We start from the raw sequence: 26,063 nt of genomic DNA, 5'->3' as shown, positions 1-26,063 counted from the left end.
TACCGGAAACGCTACCATTACGCTACAGATTAACAAGCAAAAACTTTCATTCTGACTGTAGATATCAGGCCACGTGGTCCAACAACATGTAACATCGCCTGCTCCGAATTTTAGCGGAAATACACGAAGGGAACTTTGTGTCTAGAGAGCGGCCACTTTTTCTTTTGACAACTGTACATAGTGAGAGAATTAAGTAGCCTAAGAGTGAAATGTCCAGAGTAACTGGGTGGTAGAAGAGGAAAATAGGATAGAATGAAAATTACGTTTATAAAGAAGAGGTGCTTTCATGATTTGATGTTAAGAGTGAAGGGGAAGAGAGTAAGTAGAAGAGAGAAGCAGATAAAGAGATGACGAAGTGTAAACAGCGAAAAAAATAATGTGTGGTCAGTAAACTAAATAAGTTAAGAATAAGAAATTTTTTGTATACCGTTTATTGAAAATTGTAACTACATATAATCCTGTCGAAACAATATTAATACGGACAAATATATATTATGAGGTATAGAAAGTCCAGTAAATTGGAACTGGGAAGAAATTCGAGTGAGAATGAGAAAATTATATAACTTGGAAGTAGTGAATTACAAATATTAGCTAAAATATGAAGGATAGTACTAGAGCAAACAGTAGAAATGGATGAAGTTAAAGAGTGTAAATTACAGGGTTAAGAGGGATAATGAAAATAAAAGGCACCTATGAATGTATAAATAGTGGTAAGGACAATAGTAAGTAAAAAGAGAAAAAAAAAGTGAAATAAGAGAAAAATCTTAAAAATTTCATGTAGCCCTATTAGATTTTGATACCAGTGATTTAAAGTGTGGTTCTAGATTAAATAGTAGCGATATAAAACGTGGGACAGAATTAATAATTAAACAAGGATAGAATAGTACAGTCACGGAAGAAAAAACTGGCCGATGTGCAGCAAAACTCGTAATGTTACTTATGCCGGTTTTGTTGTGATTATCACAGTTATAGAGCATTGGTCCCCTACGCAGAGCACTGTGTCGTCATCAAGCCTTGCCCGCTCGCCGCGGAAAGTCGTAGCAGGGCAGGTAAGACGTTCAGCGGCGGGACCAAAATATGAATTTACTGCATAGGTTTATGATTGTTTTCTGATGGAAAAAAGATACGGGCTGAATAGAAATAACTAAATGAAGTACCTTAAGCAATTTGAAAAAAAAAAAAATAAACATTGTAGCCTATTTTCAACAAATTTAGAAGTTAATACATTTATAATTACTTTTAGAAATGTAATACACATTTCATGTTAATTACTCGGGTAATGCATGACAATTACTGTAAATGTGTAAACTGCTTCTGTTAAGGAAAATGTTGAACAAAACACATAAAAATCCTAGGAATAATAATGCAGAAATTTAACTCCATTCAGTCCACTCAACACTGGCATTAGCACTGATTTTTCGGGATTTGTTTAATTCTCTTTTTCCTCAGCAATTTCTCAACGATTGGAACTATTGTTTGTATACTGCATAATGTGACAGCACATTTTAAGTTGTGATCCGATAATTGGCTTCCATGACATGGCTTGTTTATCTTCATCATAGGAAAAAAATTACTGTTCGCACAGATGGCCTACGTGAATCCGAAAAAGAATGTCTGTAAAATCGGGGAAATCTAAGACATGGAAAGTTCATATAAAAGTCAGATAACTTCTTTTGTTTTGATTTTTATCCTTCAATTCACTATCGTAAAGTAAATCAATAAGTTCTAATTACAAATACTAATTGAAAATCAAATTGAAAATTTTCCTAATCTTTAAATCTCGAATCAAATTTCTGGTGCAGATCGTCATGATGTGTGAACATATTCTTCGAAATCCAAAGTCTTAAGAAACTAGTATGCCTATATCGTTGTTAATATTGAAAAATGTGCTGTAACTTATCCTTTTAGTTAAGCTAAAGTTCCATAATTAAAGGTGGTTTATATTAAACGCTTTTACTCTGTCATATAACTGTGTAATAATCTTGTTGTTACCATGTAGAAAACAATTTAAATCATTCAGATAATTCCATTAAGAAGGCAAGTTCACAAATCCATTTTTTCATTCTTCAATTATGATACAGACTTTTCTTCTTCCTCCGTGAACGATGATGTTTCCTCCCTCAGTTCAAAGAACCTATTCAATAATTTGCCACGACTAAGTCACCGTACTTTACTATAATATGACAGATCGCCTTACTCGCTATTGCATTCATCAAGAAAGACTTAAATTGACAGTGAGCGAGACTTTTCGATATAATTGTGTTGGTGGCTTTTCCAACTGGACTACTTCTATAACACCATTTTGATTTGTTTTGCACATGATTTCTGTTGGTGTATAATGTAGTGAATAGAAATAACTTCATGGGATACATTAACGCTTTTCACTTCGTCCCTTAGAGAGATTGGCTTTCGGAATGGTTTTATTTACATTCTACAGTATTCTGTAGGTTATGCAGAGCCGGAGTTAGGTATAGTGCCGCTCCTAGGCAGTGCTAGATTTTGCCGTCCCCAAATCCCACAAACAGTTTATGGACAGCTATTATACAGGTGACGTTCAATTAAAGTTATTTTTAAATGAAATGTTACAATTGAGAAAACAAAATGTTAAATGTTATGATTTATTTAACGACGCTCGTAACTGCAGAGGTTATATCAGCGTCGCCGGATGTGCTGGAATTTTGTCCCGCAGGAGTTCTTTTACATGCCAGTAAATCTACTGACATGAGCCTGTCGCATTTAAGCACACTTAAATGCCATCGACCTGGCCCGGGATCGAACCCGCAACCTTGGGCATAGAAGGCCAGCGCTATACCAACTCGCCAACCAGGTCGACTTCAGAAAACAGTAAATTACTGAAATCAAAATACATGCATCTTACTTGTGAATTATAAAGACTTTCTTCAGACTTTCACAGAGAAACCAATGATGGTATTATCAAAGTCGATCTGACGAAGCATATCAGACGCGAAGCAAAGAAACATAATACTCAAACTTATTCATTGTTGAAACAAAATTTATTTTTGAAAGGCAGGCTGTGGTTTTTTAAGCATGGTTTCTGTTGGTGTATAATTTTTACGAGCATTTCTTACTTCGACAGGAGTATAAAATAAATTGAAAAATAAACTCCAACTCTTTACAGAATAAACCTTTCAAATCGAATTATATAGTGAACATACTGAAAAGGATTAAATAGTATTGTTGATGACATAGGCCAGTGTTTCTTAAACTGTTTTGAAGTGGAGACCACTTTTTTAAGTCAGAACAGTTCCGAGGACCACCTTACTTTTGTTCCCTTTGAAAGCAAAGCATATTTTAATACCAGTATATTTTAAAACTGAATTAATTAATTAAAATTAATTTACTTCGTTTAACTTTATATTAGTATTAACTAATTAAGTTAATGTTAATAGAAAAAAAATCATTTTAGATTTTTAATAAATCAAGGTATTAGAGTGTGGACAATCTTTAACTTATTAACTAAACAAAATAAATAAATAAATAAGTAAATAAATAAATAAATAAATAAATAAATAAATAAATAAATAAATAAATAAATAAATAAAATGTTGGTATTATCATTAATGAGATAGATAAGCCTGCCGATTCTTGCGCAGTTGTTCTATATTTTGATATATGCTGGTAAGCTTAAGTCAAAGATCGTTACATACATAGAGTCGATTTCGGTACTTTGGTTTTATTAGAGTTAGTGATGAAAACCCTTTCTCACACAGATACATAAAAGCAAACTGAGTTATAATCTGTAAAGCACCACTGTACAGTTCAATATATTCCCTTTTCACTTGTGCTGAGGTCCAGAAATTAACCATACTTTCTGCTTGGAATTTCATTTTAAGTCGAGAGTTCAATTAACTGTTCTCTTTCACTCAACGAAAGTTTATTTTCAATATCAAGGGATCGCGAACCCATGAAAATTCGTCATATTTACATGGAAAATAAGTTTCAAATTGTGACCTCAGAGTTTCGAGATGCGAACGTATGTCATTGCATAATTTCCTTTCCAATAACGAAATAATTTTCAATCAAAGAAGACTCTAGGGTTGGAAATAGTGAAAAAACCTCTGTTTTACGGATCTGACCCACAAACCAAGTTTCCTCCCGAACACTTTCTTCTCATACAGTCAAAGAATTACCTTGTAGAGAGAGATTTAGTTCGTTTAGTTTTGAGATTATATCTGGAAGATATTCCAATGTACTTAGCCACATGTCGTCAGCTGATGTGCAGGGAAAAGATGGCGAGAAACACCATGTTCATAGTGCTTTAAATCCCTCTTTTTTTGCTGAGAGTAGAGTGAGAATTCGGTAGACAGGTAGGTTAATAAATTTCATAAAACGTCAGTACTGGGAGTAAAAGTGAAAGGTGACTGTCATGTGTCATTTCCAAACTCTGAGATTTTCAGATAGTGTGATAAGCAATTCGTTTGAATTTGATTTTTTCTACTGTCCTTTTTGAAGAACCACAAGGGCAAACCTCGGGGACACAGGTGGTCCAAGGACCATAGTTTGAGAAACGCTGATATAGGCTATTATATTGTGAATGTAACTGAGAGTTGTAGTTACTATTCATAGCGATAAATATCTAATAAACAACAATATGCAATTTGATTTTCAACACTGCATTCTTGTTCATACAAGCAGTTAAATTTAAGCAGTTTCATAGTGTAATAATGTGATACCGGCATTACAATATAACTATGCAGCTGCACACTTTCCTTTCACTCTTGCCACGACCGCGACAATGTGACAACAAAACAATATCTGACTTCCACAAGGTGTTCAAGAAGAAACTTCAGAAAAGATTTACCAACATGTGTTTTAAAAATAAATTTCATTGTAAAATAAAAATGAAAAAGGGAGCGAAAGAGAGACAGAAAATTCCGCCCCCTGGAAATTGCCGCCCTAGGCAAGTGTCTAAGTTACCTAGGCCTGAATCCGGCACAGAGCCTATGTGTATATTTGCAACGTTTGTTGTGTTTTAGTCAACATACAGAAAATTGTTTTGCCATTGGTTTTGCCATTGAGGGTATGAGGAATGTTGTTAATGTTATTTTCATCCCCTCTGTTCGTCTCTCTTCACTCTACAGACATATTATGTTTATGGTTTATGACTACTGTATATTTCGTGTTCTTTCTAGAGTCCTAGGCACAGTGGCGGCTCATACATATTTAATGCCTAGTACCAAAATCAGTGGTAGATCTAGGATACTCTAAGGGGGAGGGTAATTCTTTTTCCTACTATTTCCTCCCTGGATCCGCCTATGGTCTAAACCAAAGACAAGAAATAAGCAATAATAATAATAATAATAATAATAATAATAATAATAATAATAATAATAATTAGAGACGAGAATTCCATGCAAATGCATGTTTTTATAGGAACATAGGACATAGCTCAAACTTAGTACTTATCCATTTCATTACTTTCCGGTTCCAAATATGTGTACTTTTCCCCAGTATATTTGCATGTTTTCGACTTTTTAGGGATAAAAACATGCATAATGCATATTTAGGTAATTTTTAGCTTAATAATGCATATAATATACATTACATTCAGTTTAAATGCATGTTTTAATGGATTTGTGTGGACACCTCAGTTTCTCGATTTTATATCCCATATTTTAGCTTCAGGAATCAGGATTGAAGAATAAAAAGAAAAAAAACTAAATAACAGAAAAATTAAATAAAATGTTAAGATTTTCACAATAAGGTGTTAGAGGACCTTTCCCTGGACGGAAGTCCACTTTTACAACACTTTACCGACGACCCTCTATACACTGCGTGTCATAAATGAATTTATTACGTTGGATATTATGAGAATAGTAAGTAGAGAGGAAATATAGAGGGTTCAACGAAATTGCCGACAAATAATTTAGGTCAAAAGCATCCTCTTTCAGGGAGGTTGTAAATTCTCTTCCTTTTCTAGTGCTAGTAGCAATTTAGATTATTCTAAAATTGGAATCATCGTTAAACTGTGTGTGTTGTGTGTGAATATCGTAAGTTGTTAATGTGCTTGTTTATTCTGTTTGCGCGTGTTAATGTGGTTCTAATATGTTTCCAATTTAAAGATTCCAAAAGTGTACTCTTTGCACAGTGGATTACTGTAAAGAAAAAGATTTTATTAGATCAGATGAGGATGTCGTATTTTGCGACTGTTGGAATAAAGAGTTAAGCAATGCTTTTCTGTTTCCGAACATTTTATATGACAATTGTTCTTTGTAAAAAAAATTACAAAACTTGTTTAAAATAATTATTAAATTACGATGTCCGTTTTTAAATCGTACCTAGGTAACCGTAAGGTCTATTATAATTTCAGATGAAATGTATTAAAAAATTTCAAGTCGACCAGCATGTCGCATCTGTTTCACATATTGTAAGAATGGAACAAAAGAAAGAATCTGCAAAGAATTTCATAGATCCCTCACTTATGCCCGTGGGAAAGTGGATGTAGCGGCGAAAAACAAATTGGACAGGGTCATAAATGCTAACCCGGACTGCGGATTCTTTTGTTCAGTGAAGAAGGTTATTTGTGGCGAAAACTGAATGAAGAATTTAACCTGACACTGTCACAAATATGTTCATTCAAGTTTAAACCCGTAACTTCTTGCAATATAGAGAGGCCATTTTCTGCCTACAAAAACATATTGACTGACAAGTCCAGGAAAACCAATTTAAAAATGTTGTTAGGTTTTTAACTGTGCAAAAAAAGTGAAGTGAAATAAGACATTTGAAACAAAAATTAAAGTGCATATTTTAATGTATTTTTCGCTTGATCATGCATATTTCATTGTTTGATAGTGCATGAATGCATGCATATTTTGGGATTTTATAGTGCATGAAATTCTCGTCTCTAATAATATTAATAACAATAATAATAATAATAATAATAATAATAATAATAATAATAATCACTCACCAAAATTTATACAACTGGAGCACTTGAGCACTTTTGTTGACCAGGTTAATATGCGCGATAGATAAAACCCATTCGCCGATTCTTCTGACTTGAAAATAAATCCATCATTTTTTGTTGAAGTTGTCTATTTTGCAAACAAAACTCCTCAGATTCATCGTGCCCTGTTAGTGCTAAATCTAGTGCCCCACAAAATCGTATGCAATTTATTATTAAATTTAACACATATCTGTTTTTATCAACTTGCTCATTGTGTTTTGCAATCGCGAGTCTTTAGTGTGAATTTAACTGATTTTCAGTGTTCGCTTTACCCAGCATAGACAAACTGAAGACGTTATTCATATTAACCTTTGACTTAAGATGTGTTTTTATTTTACCCCATAAATGTACTAAATCTGTCACACGCACTTTTGGCCAGCTAAGTTCACCTCGGAACAGAACACACGGGAAACAGAAGAACGCATTTTTCACATCACATCCACGCAACCAGTTGTTTTTTAAATAAATATCTGGGTTGAATTTGCGAGATCTATTAACTTTAGCACTTTGCTGCTTTTGATGAATATTTAAGTGCGGTATATGTCTGCCTAATTCTTTAACACGAAGTTTGTTTGCATATGTTAATGTTGAAAACGGAGATTTCAATAAAGCGCCAACCGAGTTCATTTTTTCACAGTACACAACACGATAACACGACCACTATTACGATGACAACCTCACGACTTAACACGATCACACTACAATTGGTACTGTTGTAGAAATAATAAAGTGAAAACTTTCTCAAGCAAGTTTTCAAGAAACCGGGAGAGATTTTATTATCTTATTGTTGCAGTCTTCGCTCTACGAAACTTGTTCCGACAAAGTGGAAGGGCAGACAGAGCGAGAGGTAGTAAGGGATCGGCGTAGTAAATGGGGATGTATACAGTTTTACAAGCATTGCAAAAGCCAGCGGCAATTTGTGCCCGACACATTTTAGATCATGCTTTAGATGCTGAAAAGGACGAGCGAACATGAAGACTGCGCGCGCATCCCATTATATTTCTTATGGGATGTAGTGCCTGGCACAGATCCATCCTCCAAACACTGGTTACAACGTGTTTCGCTGCAAAGATCATATTGACGGTAGAGATTGTATAAGCGTAACTTGTTTCTCTCAGGTTTTGAGCGGAAAATATGAATTCTCCTTTTCCTTCTGTATTCTGGTAGTGCCATGGCACAACGGCACTACCTCTAAAGCCGCCCCTGCCTAGGCACGTGACCCTATCCAGCCCTATTAACAGAATTTGTCTATAAATAGCCACAACCACTACGAAAATCATCATTAGTATTTCAGTTCAATAGATATGGACGTCAAAGCCAAAGTAATTGCACTGATCGAGGAAGGCCGATTTAGCACGGCTCGAGCTGGAGAACGCTATAGAGTTGCGACTAGAACAGCATCCAGGTGGTGGGCGCAGTATCAAGAGCGAGGTTACATAACTCGTAAACCTGGTAGTTGAAGACTCAAGGCATCAACACCACAACAAGATCTTATGTTAATAGAACATTCGAGGCGCTTTCATTTTATACTTCTAAAATATTTGTGAAGACCATCGAATTGATCGTGTCACATTTTGTCGAATTCATACAACTATCCATGGAAAGAGGTCATCTTTTTGGATGATATGTTTATGAACTATAGCAGGCCAGTGCACGTATATCGACCGAAACAATCCAAGAGATTTGACCCTGAATATTTGTGGTCCAGAGGCAACGCAGTGGTCGTTTGTCCGTGTCGGTGTGGTACGGATTTCTGGTTATGGTGGCGGTGCACTATGGAGGATTCATGGGCATATGAATGAGCATCAGTACACCAATAAACTGGAAAATGTGATGCTACCTAGTGTTCGTGTGTTTAAGCCCGAAAACAAAATAAAATTCCAACATGACTTGTCTTCGGTACACACATGCGTCGCCGTGCAGCAGTGGTTCAACATTCACAGGGACGATGTCGGCAGGTTCCATGGGTGCCAAGAAGTCCTGACTTAAATTCCATAGAAAATGTGTGTACGGAAGTGCAACGCAATGTTAATGTGTAACTACAGAGTCAATGTCCTAGGATTGCAGATGAATTGTGGAATCTCATTGCAGATGTTTGGGATGATGTTGCATTGTCAGATAGATACAGTAGGTCTATATCCAAAGCCTTGTTAATTCTGTAAGTAGAAGAATGGATGCAGTGATCAATGTCAACGGTTTATGGACAGGCTATTAAGTCCAGAAGAAAACTGTTGTATATAACTAGAACTACATAGGTAGAAGAACATTTTAATTTGTGACATAAAGAACATTCAGTATTAATTATTTTACTTCAGGAATGTATTTTTCTTTTCTATTTTTAGAACAAAAATAAACACTGTGGGCCGTATTCATAGACATTCTTAGCGCGGGCTTTCGGTGGATGATCAGCGAACTAACGTTTTTCGTATTCATAAATCAGTGTCAGCGATATGATATGATATGATATGATATGATATGATATGATATGATATGATATGATATGATATGATATGATATGATATGATATGATATGATATGATATGATATGATATGATATGATATGATATATGTCCTAGGATTGCAGGTGAATTGTGGAATCTCATTGCAGATGTTTGGGATGATGTTCCATTGTCAGATAGCCTACATAGGCAGACCCCCCTTTCTGCTTATGGCTGCCTACAGTCCTCCGGGCATACTAGATGAACGCGATTTAGATATAGTGACAAGTCTATCCGATAGATTCATAGTCGCCGGCGACCTCAATGCGAAGCACGCTAGCTGGAACTGTCAACGCCCCAATCGGCAGGGCGATAGGCTTTTTCTTAATTCTACAGGAAACGGATACGTCGTGATGGCCCCTAGGGAACCCACACACGTACCGGATGCTGCAAATCAACTGCCTGACATATTAGACATCGCTCTGGTGAAAGGTCTCACAACTAGAGCGAGACTAACAACCCTGGATGATCTTCCGTCCGACCACCTACCGGTGATAATGGAGATTATGCACCCAGTCGAACTCTCCCCAACCGCTGAGAAATTCAACTACAAGGCGGCAGACTGGGTGTTCTTTCAAGACCAGGTAGCCGCTACGCTTCCACCACTCCCCCCTGAAGTCACTCCGGCAGGGATAGATAGGTCAGTTAGCGACCTGACGGAGTGCATAAAGAAGGCAATGGTTGCTGCAATACCGAAACGGTCTTCACAACCGGGACGGATGCAGCTCCCACCCTATATTAGAGACCTAAAGATCGCCCGCAATAGAGCAAGAACATTGTGGAAGCGTACTAGGTTAGATCAACATAGAATAGAAATGAACCGCTTGCGCAGGCGGATCAGTGAGGCGGTCCACGAAACGGTCGTGGATGCTTGGAAATCCAAGGTTGAGACGATGGACAGCAGAAACATGTCAGATGTCTGGCGTGTATCTCGAGCTCTGTCCAATCCGTCTCAATCTATTCACCCATTAGTAGTCGGTCCAGATGTCACGGCCTTTACTCCTGAGGAGAAGGCTACCGCACTGGCAGACGTTCTAGAGACCACTTTTCAACCCGTGGAACAAAATTTAAACTTGCCCCATATCAGAGCTGTTGAGGAATCGGTTCGAGACCTCCTTAGCAGGGAGCCGGAAAATGGGATACGACCTACGAACACCCACGAGGTCGCCCATTTCATTCGTCGCCTCGGCCCTCATAAGGCCGCAGGATCCGACGGTATCCAAGGAATTATATTGCAGCATCTCCCAAGGTCAGCTATGAAGCGCATAGCAGAGATAATTAATAACATCTTGGCTTCCGGTCACTATCCCATTCCCTGGAAAGAAGCTCACGTAGTTCTCTTTCCAAAGCCCGGAAAGGATAAGACGAATCCAAGCAACTATAGGCCTATTAGTCTCCTCAGTTGTCTCAGCAAACTGGCGGAGCGGGTCATACATAGACGCCTCACTGAAGTAGTATTGCCCCAAATCAGGAACGAGCAATTCGGTTTTCACCCTGGTCGTTCCACTACACTCCAGGCACTCCGCATGACGGAGGACATTACCTGGGCTATGAGCACGAAGCGTGTAGTAGCTGCAGCTTACCTGGACATCGAGCGAGCATTCGACAAGGTTTGGCATGAGGGACTCCTCGTTAAGTTACTGGGCATGGGAATCCCAGATGGAATGATACGCCTCATTTCTGACTACCTCCGAGGCCGTACATTCAAAACCCGTGTAGGCACTAGTTTCTCCACCCCCCGTGAAATTCACGCAGGAGTCCCACAGGGTTCCATTATCGGGCCCATACTTTTCAATATATTCATTAATGACCTCCCGTTTCGCTATATCCACGGCAGAAGTAGTCATCTGTATATCTATGCAGACGACACTGCCCTCTTGGCGATGGGCAAAACCTATAGATTAGCGTCCCGTAGATTACAGTCGATCTTAGATCACCTCCAGCCGTGGTTCCACGACTGGAGAATCAAGGTCAATGTAGAGAAATGTCAGGCCATACTCTTTTCACTAAGAGCGAGGCTCGAAGACATACCACCACCACCACCCACACTTTTCGGACAAGAAATGCCGTGGATGAACCAAATTAAATATTTAGGGATCATTATGGACTCTCATCTCAACTTCCGAGATCACATCCAATCCCTTCTTCGTAAGGCCAACGGGCTGATAGTTAGACACTATCCCATTCTGGCGGCCTTAACTCCTGACAACCTGAGGGTAGGACTTACCATGTATAAGGCCCTCATTCGCTCTGTCATTACCTATGCCGCACCCGCATGGGGGTTTGCGGCAGTGTCCCATCTCCGTAAACTCCAAGTTGTCCAAAACCAGGTGATTCGACTCATTACCCATCTCCCCCGAGTCGCCTCGAGAAGAAAGATCCATGATGAACTGGAGTTGCCAACCATAGACGAGTTCATTGCTCGACTGGCTAGGAACCTGTATGCGGAAGCTCGTGCTAACCCCAACCCGCTCATATCTGGCCTCGGCCAGTATGATCCTAGGTTACGGCGTAGACACCAGACAGGTCCATTAGCTATACTATTGAGACAGGAGGACAGGGAGGCTGGCGTTACTCCCAGGTTTTGGTAGCCACGACTCAACTCCATGAGACTCCTTGGATAGTGCAACCGCTGTAAAATGACCTTGTCTTAACTGGGCTAAACAAAATCCCTCCATAACATTATCTACTTTTGTTGATCGATGGAAATCTAATAGAGCCAATTGGCTAGTATATATCCATCGATTCATAGAGTCATTCAACCTAAGAGCCAACTGGCTAGTCTCTGATATTGAGACAACTCATCCTGCCTAAGGTTTTTCCGTGGTTTTCCTAAGGCGCTAAGACAAATGTCGGGATGAGCCCTAAAAGAAATGGGCCACGGACCTGCACTCATATCCCCATGAATCTCCCTAATTAACAATTACATCTCTTTGCAATTGAGCCATCATATAGCCAAATGGCTGGTCTCGAAATTGAGACAAATCAACAAGGCTCATGACCTCCTACATAATAGCCAAATTGGCTAGTCTCTTATATGAGACAACTCATCCTGCCTAAGGTATTCCGTGGTTTTCCTCAGGCGTAAGACAAATGTCGGGATGAGCCCTATAAGAAATGGGCCACGGACCTATATGCCCTTCCCCATACATATTCCACCTTTATTATAAATTATGTATGCCCTAGTTCAGATAATATTAATAGTCTATTAAACATACGAGGTCACTCAATAAGTCGCAAATTGAAAGGACAGGGACCTCTCAAATTGCAGCTTAGATTTCACGGCGCTTCTTCCGACGGCCTTCACCTGCTTTTGTCATCGAACAACAGATGACAGCGTCTTGCCATCCTAACGGCAAACACCAGCCAACTCCTCCTCGCCCCGTTCCGTGATCAATTGATCAATCTCAGCCCCCCTCGCGTATGTGGTACCTAAGAGGTTACGTCCAATTTCGGCTTCCCCTTCAAAATTTTCTAGAGCTCCTTCAGGGGAGCAGCGTAAACCGGAGTGAGACTAGTGGCCAACAGGCTTGGAGCTCACATATTTAGTTTTGTACAGCCCCCAACCCCTTGCAAGGACGCGTTTTGCGTACCTTTTAAATTTTCCTCCCAATTCTCCTTCGATTTTTCGATTTTCATTGTCAGATAGATACAGTAGGTCTATATCCAAAGCCTTGTTAATTCTGTAAGTAGAAGAATGGATGCAGTGATCAATGTCAACGGTTTATGGACAGGCTATTAAGTCCAGAAGAAAACTGTTGTATATAACTAGAACTACATAGGTAGAAGAATATTTTAATTTGTGACATAAAGAACATTCAGTATTAATTATTTTACTTCAGGAATGTATTTTTCTTTTCTATTTTTAGAACAAAAATAAACACTGTGGGCCGTATTCATAGACATTCTTAGCGCGGGCTTTCGGTGGATGATCAGCGAACTAACGTTTTTCGTATTCATAAATCAGTGTCAGCGATATGATATGATATGATATGATATGATATGATATGATATGATATGATATGATATGATATGATATGATATGATATGATATGATATGATATGATATGATATGATATATGATATGATATGATATGAATCCTGTTTAGCACGCTCGGAGCCCGGGCTAGCGAAATGTCTATGAATAGCACCCTGTAGCTTTAATAATAGAATAAATAAATAGGTTCTAGTAAACACTAGAATCACTTATATAATCAAACGTTATCCTAAATTGCACAAAAATTATTTCTAACTAACAAATCTATTTGTGTTTCTCTTCCCTCATTACTAATTGTTTACCGAAAGTAATTTATAGGTATTTATTTATTTCAATTTAATTGAATGTTCACTTATATAATTTGTATTGGATTACCTTAATCAATTTATATTTATTCTACTTTAACTAACTGTTCACGTCTATATCATCTTACCATTAAGTTCGTATGTATTGTATCTATCTCAATTTTGTTTACTCTTCGTCGTCTGTTTTTCCAGGAAGATATTAAAGTAAAAATAAACCATAAATAAACGAAGTACCGTATGTCTATAGAGTAAAGAGAGGCGAACAGATGAGTTGATAATGAAATCAGTAACATTCCTCGTACTGGTAAAAACAATTAAATAACAAATTTCTGTACATCGACAAAAACACGAGAGTTTCAACCTTATAGAATGTGAACAGAAACAGTACGAAAGCCTCTCTCTCCTAGTCCAGCAACTACGAGCAAACAGTACTCTGTACTGTGATAATCACAACAAAACCGGCATAAGTAACATTACGAGTTTTGCTGTTCATCGGCCAGTTTTTTCTTCCGTAACTGTACATTATGCAACGAGCCTATAATGGTAGTAATTAAGAGGCGAGTATGTTTGTTTATGAAACTCGCTTGCGCTCGTTTCATAATTTTCATACGAGCGTCTTAATTACCATTATAGGCAAGTTTCATACGACTTTTTATGTTCGACCATATTTCTAACTTGAAATTATTCATAAGTATTCATGTTATGGTTATGTAAGTGACGAGCGGAACTGACCTTCTAAATTGTGATATAATCTAGAGAATAACATGAACATTAGTCTTGATATAACCTGGAAATTGATTTAGAATTGAAAAACGAGATGACAAATTGAAATTATTTGAATATTATTTACAATTAACACTAATTATTATAGTAACAGAACATAACCTTCTGCGACAGTATTGGATTTCCAGCCTCCGTGACTTTTCACTAGTTGTCTTTCGATTGCATATCCGAGAATAATCGATACTTGAGCTTTTATAATGCTACAATGGTGATTTCTCATTGGCTGAACAACTGAACTATAATGAATAGGTGTACTTTAATGAGGTGCATTAAAGGGCTACTACCAAGTGTATAATTACTACATTTCGGCATGGTCGAGCATAAAGTGATATAAAGTATTAGAGATGGCACTTATAGAGGTCTAATATCAGAACTAGTGAATAAATAGTGAACAGTAAAGGGAATGTAGGATAAGTAGGCCTACTTGTATTGAATAATACGATGACTGAGCAATAAGAGGGTAGATAGCTAGTGAGAATAGAGTATTTTTGAGGCGCGTACTGCAAAGAAGCGTTATTGTAATGATTGTTAATGGTGGCACGGTATACGAGAAATGCGAGGTCCACCATTACATGTAAAGAAGTGCTGTGAGGAAATATATCAGTTTAAATCGTGATTTCATTTGTCACAAATATGCCAAGTTACTACATTATATAATAGTAATAATAATAATAATAATAATAATAATAATAATAATAATAAATTCTCCCTAAACAGTACATAGGACACAATATATCTTTACATCCATTACATCGTACTTTAAAAACTGCCCTGAAGAAGATCCCGAGTCTCTGTACTGAAATAAAATTCGTATTACCGTATTACATTTTTACATAAACTGAATCGTATTTTGTATTTGCAGCCGGATACTAGACCAAAATTGGACCCATCTCTGCAGGAAACTGGGTCTATGATGCGCGGAGCTATCCCTGTGCTTCCTGTGCCACTTGCATGGGTTTGCCTCATCTTCAACATCATCGTGCCTGGTCTTGGTGAGTCTTCCATACGTGAAACCAAAAGCAGGATCGTATGTATAAAATGACTAAGAGAGTAGGCCTACGTTCACACATGCATGCAACAACAAATATGTTTAGTTAGTATGGATTGAAACAGCTTCTAACTACGTGAACAACACATACTATTTCGAAGTTCCTTGACTTGATCTGTTACCTCTGTGAATTAATGTAATAGGTTCCCTTCCACCCTGTGTGGGTGTGTGTGTATGTATGTATGTATGTATGTATGTATGTATATACACACATAAGTGTTCTGCCCATGCAGGTCTTTCACTGCAAACCCAGCATTCTCCAATCTTTCCTACTTTCTTCCTTTCCCTTAGTCTCCGCATATGATCCATATATCTTAATGTCGTCTATCATCTGATATCTTCTTCTGCCCCGAACTCTTCTCCCGTTCACTATAGTATATATATATATATATATATATATATATATATATATATATATATATATATATATACACACACACACACACAATATATATTCTCCAAACTCGCACACACAGAGGTACACAGAAACCGTACAAAACTGCTGAATGAAAAAATTTACGCGCGCGCACTTCCGGATTCATGCTTAGAATCTACTTCCATTCAAAAATTAAAATAACTCACATTGAGAACACAACCACTGATAACCACCAACGTTAAACGTTACGTAATAACGTGATCGTGGGTGCATGAATGTCGGACTACATAAAAAGTCTATGCATAAGAACGGTATATACCGGTACTCAATATACTAAAAAATAATAAAATACTGGGGTAAAGGAACTGGCCACCCTACCCCATTATCTCCTAGCCTAGTTGTCTCATAAGGTGGTGCCTTGTTGGGATCACTTGTGAGGTTCAAACCTGTCTTCGAGCAGTTAACTAAACAACAAAATACTGCAGAAAAGGAAATAACGACAAAATACGCTCTCAAAGGCTGATTTGTTCATTATGCTTTCAGGAACTTTGACAAGCGGGTTTTTCTGCTTGTGTTTCGGCAAACCACGCTTTGGACCATATGATGATCCTCAAGGTCGCCTGGGGTCTTTCGTGGTGAATATCATAGTGGGAGCAACACAACTCTTTACTGTAATCTTCTGTCTTGTGGGCTGGGGCTGGAGCATCTGGTGGGGACTCATTATGCTCCGGATTGCACGTAAGTGTGATACAGTAGCCTACGAAATTAATTTTCTCGAACTTATTTCCTGATACTGAAACTTACAATGTACAATATGCGGCAAAACAAACGACACTGAAATGTTACCTAATTGCGTTGGTACAGTATGTGTTCAAAATATGTACCATCACGTGCCACACACTGTTCATGTTTCTGAAGATTGTTGAATATGTTGGTGAACTAAGGTTGCTGTAAGGACACAAACAATTACGTTATCTTCTCGCGTAATTCGGGAATATTTGTAGGTGGGTCATCTGTTTTGAAAGCTGATTCTTTCAACATGCCACATATGCAGGCATCTGAGGCTGTGAGATCCGGGGAACAGAAAGGGCACGGCAATGGAGTTCCACGCGATCTCCAAAGTGTCGTTGCAGTAGGGCAAGTGACTTTCCCGCGGTGTGCGCTGTAGCTCCATCTTGCTGCATCCATTGTCGTTTTGGAGGTTAAGTTTCTGGCGAGACAAAAACGGTCAAATCCCGCACGAATGGGATAATACTTAGGTCTCTGTAGAGTACCTGCTTTACTGTTTTTGGATTCTGTGCAGCATCCTCTACGAAATAAGGGCCCAATATTCCATGACCGGACACGGCGCACCAAATCATAACCCGCGCACTGTGCAGTGGTTTCTATATAACATCAGGCCGTTTAAATAGTTTTTTTTTAAACGAGTGGTTTATCGTTAGGTGAATATGACTTTCATCTGATTGCAGAAAAATCTGGATTCTGATAAGTCATGGACAACATTCGGTTGCAATACTGTAATCGGGCTCGGGCTCTGTTAGGCTTCTGCCACAGTGCAAGCGGCGCGGTACCGCTCACGAAAAATTGAGGAGTGGGGAGGAAAGAGCGTTGGTGTGGCCATAGCGCAGGCTGCGGCCACAGTGGAAGCGTCGAACGGCGCGGTACCGCTCTCGAAAAATTGAGGAGTGGGGAGGAAAGAGCGTTGGTGTGGCCATATAGCGCAGAGTTGGTGAGCGGCGCGGCGTGGAGATGAGATCATGACAGTGTTTGCTTCTAGGCAATTCTTATCTAGAAAGAACAGCTTAAAATAGGAATAGAAGAGAATTTTATGTTCATCCATTTAATAAGAGATGTGAAACTCTGAGAATTTCATCGTTTGTATGGAGAATTAGGGACATATCCAGATAGATATTTTAAGTATACTCGCATGCCTTTTACAACTTTCGACTATTTTCTAAATAAAAATAAGGAGCGACTACAGAAGCAAGCCATCAAATTTCGGAGATTCATCACTATTGCACAATGGCTAATCATTATATTAAGATACAATTATTTTAAGTTAAAGACACGGGATCATGCATTCTTCGAACAATGATGCAGGTAGGCTATACTGCATATAAATTAAATTAAATAAAAATAGTCCTACGAATCCTTAAATTTTTGTGTTGATGGAATTAAGTCTCATTCATTACGAATAATTGCATGGGCTGCATCTTACATGGCAAAAAAAAAAAAAAACACATATTTATACTTACGAAAATTTAACATTAGAAATGAGCAGTTTTCAATATTTTTCTTTCTTTTTTTTTTTCATTTTGATTTATTGCCTTTAAAACTTCTTACAATAGTTTGCTGTGCAAATTTTAATTTTTCTACTGCACTTATAATTATTATTACTTTTCATATGCGGCAAAAGAGATATTAAAAATTGTGCTCCGTACCACTGAAAATATACTCTCTTGCCGTTGCCTTATTAACAGGATATCGAACTACTCTAGTTTCAGCATCAATTATTTTTTATATTATTGTGTGTATGTATATATATCCCATTTTAAATAACCAATTATTGGTAAATAGATTTAACATAAATATATTTTTTATGTAAGTGATATATATTTAAATAATTTAGATTTATATTCGAACCCTTGGCTTTGGTGTTGAGGCATTCGAAGACATATTCGTCTGAAGTGATACGTTATCATCGCTGATAATTGTCTTTACTTTCTCCCAAATCAGGACTGTTTGGAGTCGATGGGATCTCCTGGAAGGAAAGATTTCCTACAGTCCTATCAGAAAGGACGACGTCCTTCATAAACATCGTCAGGTCGAAAAACGTCCATAACGATGTAGCGATTCAAGAGCTTCGGAACCGCTTCGTATCTTTGGGAGCTTCTGGAGTTCCTTCTCAAATTTATCTTTTAAATTCTACGACTTATTTTTGCCATGTCTTCTGAAATAGAATGCAATAATGAATATTTAATGAATTAGTGACTGAAATATTAATATATTCTAATATTAAGTAATCTACTACGTTAAGATGAACAAAATTTAAGGTACATTTCTAACATTACTCTTTCTTGTAAGTTTATAGCCACAGAGACATCATTGCGATTACTGGCATTTTCCTTCAGGGTAGGAAAATTTACAGCAATTGTAATGGCAAGACAAACGTGTGAGGTAATCTAAAATGAATCGATTAAAGAATTTATACCATAACCAAATAAAGAAAAATTAAACGAAGTAGTCGGTGATTAATACGGACGTTGTGGTTCCCTAATTGCTTCGTAACAAACGACGAAAAGCATGGTCAGGTAAAGGGTCCTGATAAATTCAGTTCCAGATATTTTAATTTACGTAGTATTGCTACAGAGTATTGCTGGCGCAGACTAAACATTTTAACCATTGATTTGGTGGGAAGAGGAAAACACAGTGATGGAGGCATTTTCACAACTTTACACTTTTCAATTTGTTGGAGACCAACAGGTTTAATGTGCCTGAACTATCGAACTCAATTATAAAGGTATCATTTGTACTTATTGGAGATGAAGCCTATCCTCTAAAACTTTATCTTATGAGGCAATATCTAGTGAGAGAACTAACGCCTAGAAGGGAAAATTTTAATCAACGTTTATCTAGTGTTCGAAAAATAATACGTGGAATGTGCTTTCTAAATATTGCGTGCTAAGTGGCGATTCACGCTAGAAATATGGACACAAATGTGAAAAGAGCCAGCACATATTATAAGCTTCCATTTGAGAAAAGATTGCGACAAAGAATGATCTGCATTACCATGAAACGACTTTACAAATTAGAGAACTGATGATGTGCAAACTCATTAGAACTCAGATCGCAGGAATAATAGTTGCAATGAATTTGATAGACAAATAAGGAGTTGCAATGAATTTGATAGACAAATAAGGATAACTACAGTGATTATTTCAATCAGTCGCAGATGTTAATATAACATTATAATTTGTACTTAATAGATTGTGTTTTTTCATAACAGAAGTGCCAATTTCTTGTATGAGATTGTAAATAATTACTTTTGACCTAATAGTTTTAATCCTACCGGTATTTCTTTGCTTTAACGATCGTTAATCGTAACAACAAAAATATTTAAATCATGTAATTGTACCTTTATTTCGGAGTTGGAATGTGTTTAATATTGTACGCAGCACTGAGTGTTTATCCCGACAATATTCTACGAAGTATGAGTAATAATAATAATAATAATAATAATAATAATAATAATAATAATAATAATAATAATAATAATAATCACACGACATATTATAAAAATATTATTCGCGTTCAGTAAAATGTCTTCCTACATATTCCTCGTCATGGAGAGGTTTTTGAAGTTCTTCTCCCAATTATTCCATAGGAATATTCGGGTTTTCACTTCTAAAATGATAACTTCTTTCTCATTTCTTGACAATTCATACTTGCAATAATTGTGAGCGGCGCCGCTAAAATCTCAAACAAGAGCGGGCGGCCAGCGGCGTGTAGCGTTGTCCTTGAACCAACTTCCCCTCCAAAATGCCGCTCCGCTCACACTTTGGCCAGCTGCATTTGCTAACATGCGTTTGTGATTCATCCACGCCGCCACTCAACGCGCCGCGCCGCCAACCGCTTCCACTGTGGCCGAAGCCTAGACGCTGAACACTTGAATGCGGTATGCAATTCCACCCAGCTCTTTAAACATCCGCCGACCGGACCTATCGCTCAAATCAAGTTTCAGTGATGTTCGTCATAGACTACGCTTTGAGGACTGTTGGAGAAGTCGACCATGATTCTCGTTTGTGGTGAAGGTTCTTGGACGCCCTCTTGTCCCTTTTCGTTCGTTGACATGGACTGGTAGTGTATGATGGAACTTGTCAACATTGTTCTGTTATTTGGTGCGTCCTTATAAATCGCTCCTCGCACTGTTCTTTATAACGTGAAGGTAACTTGACCCATTCTGACATCCTATTCCGTATGACCGGAAATAATGTTCCACGAGAAACACCTTCTCCTCTGTTGTGAGAACCATAATTGCAGAAATCAACACAACACTGAATTCACAATAATATGTTAAAACAATAAATATTTCATTGTTGGGAAACGTGGACAGCAGATGAAAAATAATTTCAGTGTCTTTTTTGCAGTGTAGGCTTTCACGGCCGGAGTCTATAGATGTAGATTCATTTTCCGGGCTGAGAGGCCGTGGTCTATTAGTTGGTTTTATACCAGACGTTTCGTCTGCAACTGCGGCAGACATCTTCAGTGGAGTGGTATCCGAGGTCGCAAGACTCTTCTCGGCGTACCTGAGGCAACTGATCCTGTGTCTGGTTGTGCGAGCGTATTTATAGTGCGGCTCGCGGGCCGAGGCCTGTTGTCGCTGCGGTCCGCGCCGCTTTGTTCGCTGCTCCCGTTCTGGGTTCCGTCCTTTTGTTGTAGTGGCTTCTTATCTGTTCTGTTTAGGACCGGGTACCAACACTTGTTTAGCTTTACGCCTTCTTCCTTGCGATTAAAGTTGTTGTTGTGTTTATGTATTTCTATCGCTTCTCTATGTAGACGGGGGAAGAAGTGCGTCGTCGTGCTCAAGATGTCCGTGTCCTTGAATCTAATGTTGTGATCGCCCTCTTGATAGGCATGTGCTGCCACTGCCGATTTGTCGATCTGTCCTAGGCGGCAATTCCTATTATGTTCTGTCAGTCTCGTCCTGACGCTCCGCTGTGTAGTACCAATGTAGACCTTCCCGCACGAACACGGAATCCTGTAAACTCCGGCGGACAGCAGCTTATCTCGTTTGTCCTTGGATGACCTCAGCATGTTCCGGATTTGCTTGGTCGGCAGGAAGGTCGTTTCCACTTCATGACGCTTCAGCACCCTGCTGATCCGGTCCGTCACATTCCTTAAGTAGGGTAGGAAGACCGTGCCCTTCTTAGTCGCTCGTTCCTGTGACCGCATCGACGGTGTTACTCTGGGACGCATGGCTCTCTTTATCTCCGGCCTTGAGTAGCCATTGGCCATGAGTGCTGTCGCTACATGGCTCAGCTCCCGTTGGATGTGTCGTGGCTCGGCTACCCGCCTGGCCCTGTTGATCAGGGTTTTCATCATGGCCCGTTTCTGGCCGGGATGATGATTGGAAGTCTTATGCAGATATCTGTCTGTGTGGGTCGGCTTCCTGTAGACGTCATGACCTAGGGTGCCATCTGTCCTCCTTTGTACCATAACGTCCAGGAAGGGTAACCTACCGTCCTTTTCCGTTTCCATAGTGAATTGTACTTGCGTATGGAAGCTATTCAACTGCCTCAGGAAATCCATCAATGATCGTTCACCATGGGGCCAGATTACGAACGTATCATCGACGTATCTAAACCAGCATGAAGGCTTAAGTGTCGCGGCTTCGAGGATCGACTCTTCAAGAAACTCCATATAAAAGTTGGCTATCATCGGACTTAGCGGGCTCCCCATAGCCACACCATCCAGCTGTTCATAGAATTCATAATTCCATTGGAAATACGTTGTGGTCAGAACCTGGTGAAACAGGTCCACTACATCTTGCGGGTAGAACTTGTGTAGCAGCTCCAGTGTGTCCTTGACCGGTACTTTAGTAAACAATGACACCACGTCAAAGCTTACAAGTAAATCTTCAGGCCGCGTTCTCAACATCTTGATTTTTTCTATGAAGTGGGTCGAGTCTCTGATGTAAGAACTCTTCTTTCCTACGTGTTGTTTCAATTGGTTGCTGAGGTATTTTGCCAGCTCATAGGTAGGAGAGCCGATAGCATTGACGATCGGTCTGAGTGGAACCTCCTTTTTATGTATTTTTGGTAGGCCGTATAGTCTAGGCGGTAATGCCTCCGATTTCTTAATGGAGCGTTGTACGGCCGCTGGAATTGACGAGGCATTTATCAGCTGGTTAGTTTTCTTCAGGATTGCTGCCGTCGGATCCCGTGTCAGCTTCTTATATGTGTTGGGGTCCAGCAGGTCACCAATTTTTCGTTCGTAATCTTTGGTGTTTAAGATTACTGTCGCGTTCCCTTTGTCTGCTGCCAGGATTAGAATGTCTTCTTTCTCGTTAAGGGATTTAATCGCCCTTGACTCATCTCTGGTTAAATTGCTCTTCGAAGGCTGCGCACGTTGCAGAATTCGAGCTGTCTCTCTTCGAATTTCTTCAGCCTTATCCATGCTCACTCCTCTTATCCCGGATTCCACATTGGCAATGATGTCTTCGAACGGTAACACACGTGGTGTTACTGCGAAGTTCCCGCCCTTGGCCAGTATCGCCATTTCTTCTGGTGTTAGTATCGTGTCGGATAGATTCACTACTGTCCGAGCGGGGTCCAAGGTCGCGGGGGCCTTGGTTGTCACGCTGTTCTCATATTTCTTCTTAAGACGATCGGTGATGTGTAGTGATGTGGATGTCATGGTGGCATGTAGATAGGATGACACATGCCACCATGACATCCACATCACTACACATCACCGATCGTCTTAAGAAGAAATATGAGAACAGCGTGACAACCAAGGCCCCCGCGACCTTGGACCCCGCTCGGACAGTAGTGAATCTATCCGACACGATACTAACACCAGAAGAAATGGCGGTACTGGCCAAGGGCGGGAACTTCGCAGTAACACCACGTGTGTTACCGTTCGAAGACATCATTGCCAATGTGGAATCCGGGATAAGAGGAGTGAGCATGGATAAGGCTGAAGAAATTCGAAGAGAGACAGCTCGAATTCTGCAACGTGCGCAGCCTTCGAAGAGCAATTTAACCAGATATGAGTCAAGGGCGATTAAATCCCTTAACGAGAAAGAAGACATTCTAATCCTGGCAGCAGACAAAGGGAACGCGACAGTAATCTTAAACACCAAAGATTACGAACGAAAAATTGGTGACCTGCTGGACCCCAACACATATAAGAAGCTGACACGGGATCCGACGGCAGCAATCCTGAAGAAAACTAACCAGCTGATAAATGCCTCGTCAATTCCAGCGGCCGTACAACGCTCCATTAAGAAATCGGAGGCATTACCGCCTAGACTATACGGCCTACCAAAAATACATAAAAAGGAGGTTCCACTCAGACCGATCGTCAATGCTATCGGCTCTCCTACCTATGAGCTGGCAAAATACCTCAGCAACCAATTGAAACAACACGTAGGAAAGAAGAGTTCTTACATCAGAGACTCGACCCACTTCATAGAAAAAATCAAGATGTTGAGAACGCGGCCTGAAGATTTACTTGTAAGCTTTGACGTGGTGTCATTGTTTACTAAAGTACCGGTCAAGGACACACTGGAGCTGCTACACAAGTTCTACCCGCAAGATGTAGTGGACCTGTTTCACCAGGTTCTGACCACAACGTATTTCCAATGGAATTATGAATTCTATGAACAGCTGGATGGTGTGGCTATGGGGAGCCCGCTAAGTCCGATGATAGCCAACTTTTATATGGAGTTTCTTGAAGAGTCGATCCTCGAAGCCGCGACACTTAAGCCTTCATGCTGGTTTAGATACGTCGATGATACGTTCGTAATCTGGCCCCATGGTGAACGATCATTGATGGATTTCCTGAGGCAGTTGAATAGCTTCCATACGCAAGTACAATTCACTATGGAAACGGAAAAGGACGGTAGGTTACCCTTCCTGGACGTTATGGTACAAAGGAGGACAGATGGCACCCTAGGTCATGACGTCTACAGGAAGCCGACCCACACAGACAGATATCTGCATAAGACTTCCAATCATCATCCCGGCCAGAAACGGGCCATGATGAAAACCCTGATCAACAGGGCCAGGCGGGTAGCCGAGCCACGACACATCCAACGGGAGCTGAGCCATGTAGCGACAGCACTCATGGCCAATGGCTACTCAAGGCCGGAGATAAAGAGAGCCATGCGTCCCAGAGTAACACCGTCGATGCGGTCACAGGAACGAGCGACTAAGAAGGGCACGGTCTTCCTACCCTACTTAAGGAATGTGACGGACCGGATCAGCAGGGTGCTGAAGCGTCATGAAGTGGAAACGACCTTCCTGCCGACCAAGCAAATCCGGAACATGCTGAGGTCATCCAAGGACAAACGAGATAAGCTGCTGTCCGCCGGAGTTTACAGGATTCCGTGTTCGTGCGGGAAGGTCTACATTGGTACTACACAGCGGAGCGTCAGGACGAGACTGACAGAACATAATAGGAATTGCCGCCTAGGACAGATCGACAAATCGGCAGTGGCAGCACATGCCTATCAAGAGGGCGATCACAACATTAGATTCAAGGACACGGACATCTTGAGCACGACGACGCACTTCTTCCCCCGTCTACATAGAGAAGCGATAGAAATACATAAACACAACAACAACTTTAATCGCAAGGAAGAAGGCGTAAAGCTAAACAAGTGTTGGTACCCGGTCCTAAACAGAACAGATAAGAAGCCACTACAACAAAAGGACGGAACCCAGAACGGGAGCAGCGAACAAAGCGGCGCGGACCGCAGCGACAACAGGCCTCGGCCCGCGAGCCGCACTATAAATACGCTCGCACAACCAGACACAGGATCAGTTGCCTCAGGTACGCCGAGAAGAGTCTTGCGACCTCGGATACCACTCCACTGAAGATGTCTGCCGCAGTTGCAGACGAAACGTCTGGTATAAAACCAACTAATAGACCACGGCCTCTCAGCCCGGAAAATGAATCTACATCTAATTTCAGTGTCGCTTGTTTTGCAGCATACCGTAAATAATTGTGCATACTTTACTCGTATACGCTTACGAATGATATATATTATTATACTTATATGTACGAGTAAAGAGGGCTTTGTTTAGTCATTCATAGTAATCTAAATAATGACTTTAATGCAAGAGTGAAGAGAATTAGTTTTATTCACTGCTGATTTTATTTACTCCTAGAAATGCATTTAAAATGCAAAATAAATTAGCTTAGACTAAACACACAATAAAACCAACACTATGAACATAATAGTGTGAAATTAAAATAACATCTACTATAACAAATAAAATTAACAAAAAGAACCCAAAGTAAAAGCACAAGTACAAAAACATTCCACTGAAATTAAGATTGCTACCATCATGTGGTACTGTT

General features: G+C 39.6%; 1 protein-coding gene across 1 annotated transcript in view; it reads left to right on the top strand.

The window, feature by feature from the left end:
* The window catches only part of stum (mechanosensory transduction mediator stumble), a 228,329-nt gene that overhangs the window by 189,326 nt on the left and 12,940 nt on the right, over positions 1 to 26,063 (top strand). Inside the window, exons 5-6 of the mRNA XM_069821472.1 lie at positions 15,413 to 15,542; positions 16,518 to 16,712. Of these exons, the coding sequence (XP_069677573.1) occupies positions 15,413 to 15,542; positions 16,518 to 16,712 (325 nt within the window). The remainder of the gene's footprint in view (positions 1 to 15,412; positions 15,543 to 16,517; positions 16,713 to 26,063) is intronic.

Source organism: Periplaneta americana, chromosome 3 (assembly GCF_040183065.1).
Source record: "Periplaneta americana isolate PAMFEO1 chromosome 3, P.americana_PAMFEO1_priV1, whole genome shotgun sequence".
Taxonomy (NCBI): domain Eukaryota; kingdom Metazoa; phylum Arthropoda; class Insecta; order Blattodea; family Blattidae; genus Periplaneta; species Periplaneta americana.
The sequence above is the reverse complement of the archived record's forward strand: the minus strand, read 5'-3'. Positions and strand labels throughout refer to the sequence as shown.